General features: G+C 40.3%; 2 protein-coding genes across 11 annotated transcripts in view; one reads left to right on the top strand and one right to left on the bottom strand.

The window, feature by feature from the left end:
- The window catches only part of LOC110974542 (protein KTI12 homolog), an 87,203-nt gene that overhangs the window by 48,739 nt on the left and 28,520 nt on the right, over window positions 1–9,944 (bottom strand). For 7 of the 9 annotated variants that reach the window (XM_022226271.2, XM_022226268.2, XM_022226269.2 and 4 more), the window contains 5 exons: window positions 4,808–4,859; window positions 4,134–4,186; window positions 3,822–3,877; window positions 3,390–3,469; window positions 2,444–2,603 (listed from right to left, as the gene is read on the bottom strand). In XM_022226271.2, the coding sequence (XP_022081963.2) occupies window positions 2,444–2,603; window positions 3,390–3,469; window positions 3,822–3,877; window positions 4,134–4,186; window positions 4,808–4,859 (401 nt within the window). Of the gene's footprint in view, window positions 1–6; window positions 788–1,669; window positions 1,739–1,917; window positions 1,981–2,443; window positions 2,604–3,389; window positions 3,470–3,821; window positions 3,878–4,133; window positions 4,187–4,807; window positions 4,860–9,944 lie in introns of those variants that run through there. The other 2 variants (XM_087139572.1, XM_087139571.1) reach the window with 2 other exon arrangements.
- Window positions 1–9,944, top strand: part of LOC110974538 (U4/U6 small nuclear ribonucleoprotein Prp3-like) — a 104,713-nt gene that overhangs the window by 67,477 nt on the left and 27,292 nt on the right. For both annotated transcript variants that reach the window (XR_015426086.1, XR_015426083.1), the window contains one exon: window positions 8,186–8,287. The gene's annotated coding sequence lies outside the window, so the exon portion shown is untranslated. The remainder of the gene's footprint in view (window positions 1–8,185; window positions 8,288–9,944) is intronic.

The raw sequence follows: 9,944 nt of genomic DNA, 5'->3' as shown, positions 1-9,944 counted from the left end.
CTACCATCTCTTCCCTATATTACTTGACACCAGCTATATATAAAGTACCCACAACATCAGTTATGCCAAGTGGAGAGAACAGTGTGATGTTTGACAATCATCCCCTGAAGTGAAATGACTGACACATCCCATATTTTGGTGTGGGGGATGCAGCGAGAAAGACGAAACTCCAAAACTAAGAGAACTTTCAGTCGCAGTTTTTCCAGGCGAGGTACAGCCTATTGCACCTGAAGCCAGGGCCCGATGTCATGGCACTGCTCAACAGTTAGCAGAGAAGTTGTGCTGACTATAGTAGAAAGTTTGCTAACTGTAAGCACGATTTCATGACAGTGCTTGTCATGGTTGTGCTTATGAGTGCGTGCGCACAGAGATTTCCATTGTTTTGTCACTATACGTTAAGCAAATTTTTCCTACAAGGATAGCATGCCTTTTACCATGCTTACTGCTTACAGTCTCCACGAAATATACAGAGCCCCTGTTAGCATAAAATTGTGTGCTTAGCAGCGCTGTGAAATTGGGCCTAGGAGTGTTCATCCTATATTTAGATATATACCGTGCAGGTGTTCTTAACAGGGCTTGGAGCATGCAAGGTTTAAAAACATTCATCCAAAAAAATTGACGATGGCAAACACATACACAGGTATCATCTGATGCCGTTGTTGAGATATTGTACAAACATGCCATGCAGCTTGGCTACATCCTCCACTGGGTGAAGCTTGGTGTAAGTGATGAACTGACGACGGATACGCTGTAGCTCGGCAGCACTCACACTCCTTGTCAGGTTTATGTGAGAAAACACAGTCAAGGGCTAATCGTCCAAGATTCGGTTCAAAATCTCAACATTCGGTGTCAAGATGCCTGTAGCGAGTGCCTCTGACAAGGTAGCAATGTGTAGAGACTGAATGGTGTTTGGTATTGCCAGAGGGGATATACAGTCAGTTGCAAAAGTTTAAGACCACTTGGAATTTTATTTGTATTTCTGTCACTGGGCCTGCAGTCCATTGTCTCATTGAATGATTAACATATGTTTACAGTGGTGTATCACATCAGTGTAGTGCTATATACCCATTTGAACAAATTTTTTGTAAAGGCAGGTATGACATATTGTCTGCAAGGCAGCATGGACAAGAAAGCCAGGCTAAGTACTCAGAAATAAAGGAGTGCACACTAAATAATAGGCTGTCAACATTTCAAATCATGGACATGTAGTCACATTGCTGTTTAAACAAGATTCTAAGGTTACACATTGAAAATAAACATGAGTTGCCATGATTGACTGGTTTGTTTATTTTCTTCAGGTTAATGCATTTTTTATGGGTGGTCCTAGCTTTTACAAATGACTATTCTTCAGGGTTATTCTGACTATTGTGCAGACGCTACCATGTTGATATCAAACATTTTTGGCCCTTTTGTGAGATTGTCAAGCAAGATAATTAGTTGGGAAAAGATAAGTCTGTCAACAAGACAAACAGCAGTTTATCTAACAGCGACTGTTCCATGGCAACAGTGCACTATGTGCAATAATATCCCACTTCTATCATTCTACTTGACATCAAAGTGCAAGGAGCATCAATGAGAAATCACTTCAAATTTGTCGCATTCAGGAAAACTCAGAAAAAGCGTGCCGTAGGAATAGCGGTTATCGGCAAGGTTTGGATGAAAAGGATATTTTATCTTGTGACCCAGGAATACTGACGATGTCACCAGGAAGGCTTGTCTTCTGAGCTGCAATAAGTGTCTATAATTGGAAAAGAAGTTAAGTTGGTTCTTTTGCAATGCATTTGTTTTACTATAAATTAGAGCCTAGATAGTTCTAAACACAGGTTCTGATTGGTTTGGATAACAACATCCTCCAATAATAGCCTCATTGTAAATCCCTGGTACATGTACCGGTATGTGCTTTGAATGGACACTCACTGTGACAATTTCCTGAGTTATCTTGTCCAACTCATGGAGGAAATTGGTCGCAGATAGGGGTTGCTGTACAAAAGAAAAGAACAAATGTTATACAGTCTATCTACATAAAAAACAGATGTGCTTTCCATTTTATCTGTGAAAGAGAGCAGTTCATTAACTGATTTTGCTTTCATTGATATTGATCAAGACATAGGCGGGTTCAAAGCTTTACTCATGAAAATGGCACATCACACTGGTGTGAAAGCTCATCAACCCTGCCACACCCTTCACCACACCCACTCTTTCACTGACATTAAAACAGACAGGTTAGGAGACAGGGCCTGCCAAAGATGGCACATCACACTGATGTGAGAGCTCATCAACTGTACCCTGCCCTATGGCCACACCCACTCTTTCACTGATACTGAGACGAACAGGTTAGGAGACAGGGCCTTCCAAAGATGGCACATCACACTGGTGTGAGAGCTCATCAACCCTGCCCAATGGCCACACCCTTCACCACATCCACTTTTTCACGGATACTGACCGAGACAGTGGACAAGCTGGGAGGTGGGGCTTTCCTACTGAATATGGCATCGCATATCGCCTGACATGGAAGTTCATCCTCCGCATGCACCGTGAAGAGCGGGGAGTCCCAACGATTTTTTGCATCAGGTGGTTCAAACCGCATCACCAAGGCATCAAATCTATTGCACCAAGACATCAAGAGAATACATCTAATACACAGTGTGCACATCCTTAGCTTGACGGTCTGGTCCCCCAGCATGAAGAGTGTAATGTGGCAAATAGCGGAGATGCTCCAAATGCAGGTGAAACCAATATAAATGGTAAGTGGTAAGAGCATGTTTCTCATCTGGGTGAAAATTTCTGTCCTTCAGAGCTAATAAGCGATTGAAAGCATAAGAATATAGAAAAAAGGCACCTTTATTTAAAAAAGGGGTGTGCTTCATTAACAGATCTGCTACTACAGCAGAAAAAGTACTTTGACAAACTTTATGTACTAGAACAAAGCCCTGAAACAGCTTCATTTGTATACAAGTCTAAACAATCCTGACATGTCTGAACATTCCTCTTCTAGAAATGACTCCCCCCACACCTATTGTACAATGTACATGTACACAAACAGATATAACGCTTTACAACCTTTCAATTTAGTATTACATATTTTGCATTTCCATAGGGTAGTAGAATGACCTTGTGACTGTAAGATTTAATCTTACAGTCGCACACCATTGTTATGCATGTTTCCCACCAGCGCCAGGTCTCAGGAGGCTGGAGTGTGGCGCCATGCAGCGCCGTGCGGTGCATTGAAGCGATTGCGGCACGCCGATAAGAATATTGTGGACGCCTTCCCTTAACTAAAATACAAATGCACAACCCAAAACAAACCCATAAGAACCCCCCCAAAAAATCCTAAAACTCGTGCCTTTAAAACAAAATTGCTGGAGGAAATAAATTTCTACTGATCTTACATTTCTTGTGAGTATCTTTCTTCCGGTCGTCTGTTTGTGTTCCACTCTGAAGCTACGTTTGCAGTAGTATCGCAATAAATCTGACAGATTGTAATCAAAATCAGCAAAGTCAAATGCATAACATAGTCATCATACCCTGACTCTGCTCCAAAACAACTGAGTAAATTCTTAGAACTGTTTTCAAAACTGGCTCTCAAGTGTGTCTGAAAATCTGCTTTTTAATCAACCAATCAAGGCTGATCAGTTTGCAAATTTCCACAGAGCATATTATCTTGATTTTCGTTTCTTGTAATTTCCTCAAAATCCCTTATTTACACAGAGTTGAGGTAGTGCTTTCAGCAACCGTTCTACCCAACTGAAAAGATGATACTAGCAGGTGTTGTTGGTAACAGGTGAAGTTGCAAAACTTACTGCTGGATGAACTAAACTTACCACACAGTGAGGTGTTTGAGATGACTTGACGGCACAGTACAGCTCATATCTAAAACCTGACAGCGAAAAAAAATAAGTCCGACTGACTGTAACAGGTGTTTCAGCAAGATACAGTTGTCCGTTTATGAGGCCATAGGAATGTACATGTGCATGTTCGTTATGCAGAAACTATCAGTACATGTAGGTTCTGACAAGTGTAAATGGAACAGAATGAATGGTTGGGTGGGGAGAGGCTAGGGGTCAATGACCCATTATAGCAAGGCATGGGGAATTTTGAATAAATGAAAGTTTATTAGGGTAATACCATCTCACCTTTGATGTAGTTTAAGGAGTCCAGGATAAGTACACTATCTTTGGAGAGTTTTCTGTGGAAAGGAACAGAGTTTCAAACCCAAAAACTACAAATTTGAAGTCTTCAACCTTGATAACCACCAAGAAGTAATAGTAACCAATTATCTCCAAACACAGCCCACAGAAATGTATGGCTGCAGTTAGATTAAGGTGATATGATGCAAACTAGTACTTGCAATGTTGAAGAACTGTATCAGACATTTAACTTACTATAACTCTTGTATTCCAATATCTACGGTAGGGGTGAGTCCAAGAACAGATCAAGGGCGTTGGGTTAACACTGGCCATGCCCCTCCCCAAAAAAGAAAGAGATCTTGCATTTGAAAAGCGATGATCTATTTCATTTCCCTCCCCAAAGCATGTAAAGAGTCACAAATTGTAGCCCCAGCCCTCAGAAAGGCCATGAAAGATCACATGAAGAAAATCTCAATTTCTGCCCCTTCACTCTCTCCCCCCAAAAAAAATTTGGTTGTGGCTCCCCCTTGGTGGAGCCAACAACTTTTAACAGACGGTCAGGATCTGGACCATAGTGTAGCAAGTGGGCTTGCTGAGGGGCAGATTGGGTGAACAAAAAGAAAAAAAAACGAGCAATGGAGTGGGTCCCCGCCCCATTGCTATCCCAATTCCATTCTTACCTAATCACTGCTGACTTAAGTGTCCCGCGAATCTCCTTCTCCTTTTTGGAATCTGAAAGAGAACAGCCGCAACATCGTCCAGCCACAACATGTACTTATTTTTTGAAGAAGGGATGCAAACATGCACTTTGCAAGGGACCGGAGGAGGGTGGATGGGACCAGGCAACATACATGTACATGTACCAGTGTAATATACATGTACAGGTATGTACGTGTACCAGTGTAATATACATGTACAGGTATGTACGTGTACCAGTGTAATATACATGTACAGGTATGTACGTGTACCAGTGTAATATACATGTACAGGTATGATCTTGAACTCTGACAAAACTAGAGGCAATTCCAATCTTGAAATAGTGCAGACAAAATTGAGGAAATCAGCTAATCCAAGGAAAAGTTACATGCCTGAATATAGCTTGTGGGTGGGTGGGTGGGTGGCTGGCTGGGTGTTTGGTTGTGTGTGTGGGTGGGTGGGAGAGGGGGTCTATCACGGATGCCTTCAAAGGCACGGCATAATTGTGGAGTTGAGCAGGCAAAGTGTGAACTGTGACACAACCCCCCCCAAAAAGAGAATAACTGTACATACACAAAGGCGGCACTTTATGAAAAAAAAAATGCCCCTTTAGGCCTGTGTACACACGTCACCCTCCCTTGCATGAAGGCAATATTAATTAACAAAAGGACAGAAAAATTAGTTTGGAGAACAGACATCCTTGTCAACTGTACATACATGTACACTGTGACATTGAAAGATAATAAAACAGGTGTATGTACATTACTGAACAAAAGAAATGGTGGTTGAAATGACTATTAGAATTCACTTATCAGGAATCCTTTTCTGAAACCTTTATTTTTCTGAGGGTTTGGGGTGGGGTTGGATGAGAACCTTACTAGTGACAAATTCCTGTTGAAAGCAGCATCAATGCCAGACTCAATTTGTTGTTAGCATGGGAGGATGTTCCTCAGATGGGAACTGGTATTACTATACTTTTTTTCTGGGAGTTCAGTTGCAATTCAGTGAATTCACGACCCTAAATTCCTGAAACTTGAATGTTTTTTGTGACAACTTCTTTCTTGGAAGCAGGAAGTCTGGCTAGGCAATCAAAAATAATACAAGTAAACTGAAAACATGGAATGACCCAAATGGCCACACATCACTTTCCAACTCCAATTCAATCCCAAATCCTGCCCAAATTCTCGAAAATGCTGGCCAGAAAATACAGACGAATTTCCGAATTTCGTCAAAGCAGAAACCACAAATACACTAATTTTAAGATACATGACAAAACCTGATGGCCGTGTCAGTTTCTGCATATTTCCAGATTTTGTCTTTAATAAAAAACAAAGTTTCAAAAATCAACAAGAGGAAGAAATTCCTGTGGTGTGTGAAGAAACACATAACTAAAGGATCCAGTAGCCAGTCTTTTTAAATTGCTGGCAAGCATGAATGCATGCATTTAATGAAAGAGCAAATACCAACAAGAAACTAATCACTACAAGGTCAATTTTCTTAAGGTTTAACGTACAGATGGTTGAAAATGCACAGCATGATGTATGTATGTACATTAAATGTCTACAACACATGTGCGAGACTGTGCTTACGTACATGTTGGCCAAGTTCATAACATGGTCTAAATATGGCTGCATCTACAATTACAAAGCGCTTACACTACACCTGCAAAGAGGAATAGTATTTGTTTTATGATATATGGCTGGTCCTTTTCTTTGCATTGTCTTATCTTACAGAAAGCAGTCCAAATGAAGTTTTGTCCCTTCACAGGTTCTGACAACAGATTACAAAATTCTTAGGATTTTTGAAAACCAAAACAAACTACTGCCATAGATTACAAACTAAACCCTACTTTTTTGGATCTTTACACTAATTTACTAATTCAGGAAAACAATTCATCCTGCACATGCTGCTGTTTTATAATCAACAATATCAACACAACATGGCACACACCGTACATGAAGGTGGGGCTTTCTTCTTTAATTAAGAGGTCCAAGGTGTGGCACAAAGGCCAAAATATAAAACCTTTTCCTGCCCTCTAGTGAGCTTATTTTTTGTGTTCAAGAACATGTAAAGTTGAGGTTTGAGTAGGTACACATTTATACCGGTACATATACATGTACGGCTTTCCGTCACAGCTCAAATAAGGCAGTATTCTCATGATGTACTGTACAGTACCAGTACGCCAATTTGTAAGTTTGGTTCTTGTTTTTATCTTTTTGTCTTTGTTTTGGTGAGAGAGCATTGTGTCTTTTTTATTGATTTTTTTAATAGTTTGTACTTCCTTCTACATAGAATTTGTTTTCCATTGATGCAAACTGTCGCCATGTCGAATCAAAATGATTTCAAGAGCTGCAACATCAGTGGTAGTGCCTCTTTATAGTCTGTGTGTATGCTCCAGCAGAACCCAACAGCTCCATACATATGTGTGGCACCAAAGGTTCTTTGCATAGTGCTTTGGCCAAATAATCCCAATTAAGGAAAGTAACCCTTGTTTCATTTGATTCAGCAAGGTATTTCTTCAGTACAAATACATGTATATGTAAATTAAATACTTTCACTTTCATAATTACAATTAACTCTGCAATGGCAATTTTGAAAGTTCAAGTATACCATGTTAAGATTTGAGCTACATGTAAATGCTAACACAGTTTCTTAGCAGTGTCCTGAAATACCACATAAAGAGCATGCACATGTGAAGTATATGCCTATGTACATGATCGTACCATATACATGTACTTATTAGCAAAGAACTGTAAAGAGTTTTGACGTGTGGGCAACCATTCTTTGCAAAGGATTGCATGCACATCAAAGGATGCCTAATACATGTACATGTATTGGCAAATGAGTTCAAGAAAATCTTGGAGGTTTATGAAGCCTAAAAGATAAATATGATTAATCTAAAAGCCAAAGTATACATGTAATTTCACAAATCTATCACAGCTACCTTTAGATTGTACTGCTAACTCTTTTAGGCTACAATTTTACTATTGCTAAAACTATACACTGTAATGCTTTTATAGCACTATCCATGAACTAACAAACAATCTCAAAACACTTTACAAATGCAATCATTACCCTGCTTAACAAGCAAGGCAGGTCACCAGCCTGTATTTACATGTTTGTGTGTTGTTTCTGCCCTAACAGGTATCCATTTTTTCAACCATTAATAAACAAATGAGATGATATCGCCATCGGGGAGGATAAACATTTTTTAGACATTTTAGTTTGGCAATACAAAGGTTGCTTGACTGTTACATTTACATAAAGCAGACATGAGAAGCAGGCTGCAGTATACATGTTGATGATGCTCACTCAGATACAACGTACTCATAAGAAACAATTTCCGTGTACTCATTCTGCAGATCGAGGTACTCCTGCTGGTCTAGAGGTTAGGCTTTCTTGGCTTCTAAACATATAGGGTCAGGGGTTCGAATCCAGCTGGTAGCAGCATGTTGTGATCTCGGGTAAGTCACTTTAACCCCTATGTGCCTATCTCCACCCAGGGGTAAATGGGTACCTATGAGTGTAGATATGGTGATTATGCGTGTATTTGGCTGTTTACGCCTGGTATGGCAGAACTGGGCTGGTGTACATGTACTTCCCAGGGAGCTAAGATTGTTTCAGGAATATGAAGATGCTGGTATATATATACAGTCCAATGTGCAGGGATAATAATATATTGACATCTACTGACAACTACTGTTAGATACATGTACCATGTCCCTTATAAATGATTCGACATTGTTATAATTATTGTTGTACACGTACTTGCATGAAAAAATGTTCCATGTATCCATACTCATACGGTAAAGCACTCATACTCATGGAAATGTAATTCATATACTCAAATTCAACACTACAGCCTAACTGAGCCTGTGCACACTATATTTCTGTCACCGTCACACATCCTTTGACTTTGGCGTAGGAGCACTGAGCTTTGGGACTATCCTGTCTCCTTATTGGTACTCTGCCCTGATCTACACTGGTACCCATCTCTGCATCTTCATTCTCAAAATCAAGCTCTGCATACGGTGCCTCCAGGTCCAGTGACCTCGCAGGGCGCAGGGTAGGTGTGCCTGTTTGTTCATTTTCCCACGTCGTCATCTGAATGTCAACTGATCTCCTACATTTATTGTTACATCTACGTGCACCTACTGGTCGATGCTTTCTCCGAAAAACCATGAATGCCATCACTATGATAACGATGACAAGAAGCACTATGCCAGATGAACCGCCTAGGACCGATGCCAAAAGGTTTAACGACACACTAGTTTGTGTCACTGTATGAAATTTGACCGTGTCTTGAGTACTCTCAAGTGATGTTTTTGAGGACACGGTTGATTCTCCAATAACTAATGAATCAGTTGCGTTTGCTATGGTTTGAGGAGAACCTGTTGGCTTTTTAGCTATATGTGATGAGGTACTTGTTGCCATGACAACAGTGACAGATGCCCAGTTTGAAACATGTTTTATCTCACTGTCAGAAAAATAAACAACACAGAAATACTGATTCTGGCTCTCTTCAAGACTCACGTTCTGTATTTGTAGCACATACAAGTTGTCCGTCAAAGAGACAGAATACCTGCTTGGGTCCACATCTGGGTAGATCAAAGCACAGCGGCTCAAATAATACTTGGATGAGTCATTCCCATGACGGATCCAGTACACGTGGATGTTGTCACTTGTGCAGTTAAGCCGTTGCACTGTCTGGCAAGAAAATTCCACACTGTCTCCAGAGGTAACTGTGCCATTTTCTGGATGACGGCTGAAAAAGTCCACTGCTTGCGATTTCATTCCAAGATATATGAAACTTAAATGTACATGTACATGTATGATGACCGCTAGGCAAGTCTTTATATTTAGCTTCATGATGTCAAAGACCAATTATTTGTGGTGTTCTTGGCAATAAGGAATCTAGAACAAGCTGGTGGCGGCCATAAAAATCTCAGTTTGCATGTAACTGTACGGTACATAAATCACATCTAAAACTGACACAGCAGAGGACTTATTGTCTTTTAAATGCAAAAATCACAACCACAGAAAGTTACACTGAGTAATGAGGACAGGTACTGGGTATTTCCTTGCCTCAGAAATGCACCGTTTTCATTTCACTTTCATTGT

Source organism: Acanthaster planci, linkage group LG08 (assembly GCF_054643075.1).
Source record: "Acanthaster planci isolate LZ-2023a linkage group LG08, COTS_SCS, whole genome shotgun sequence".
Classification (NCBI taxonomy): domain Eukaryota; kingdom Metazoa; phylum Echinodermata; class Asteroidea; order Valvatida; family Acanthasteridae; genus Acanthaster; species Acanthaster planci.
This window is presented reverse-complemented; position numbering and strand designations above follow the sequence as displayed.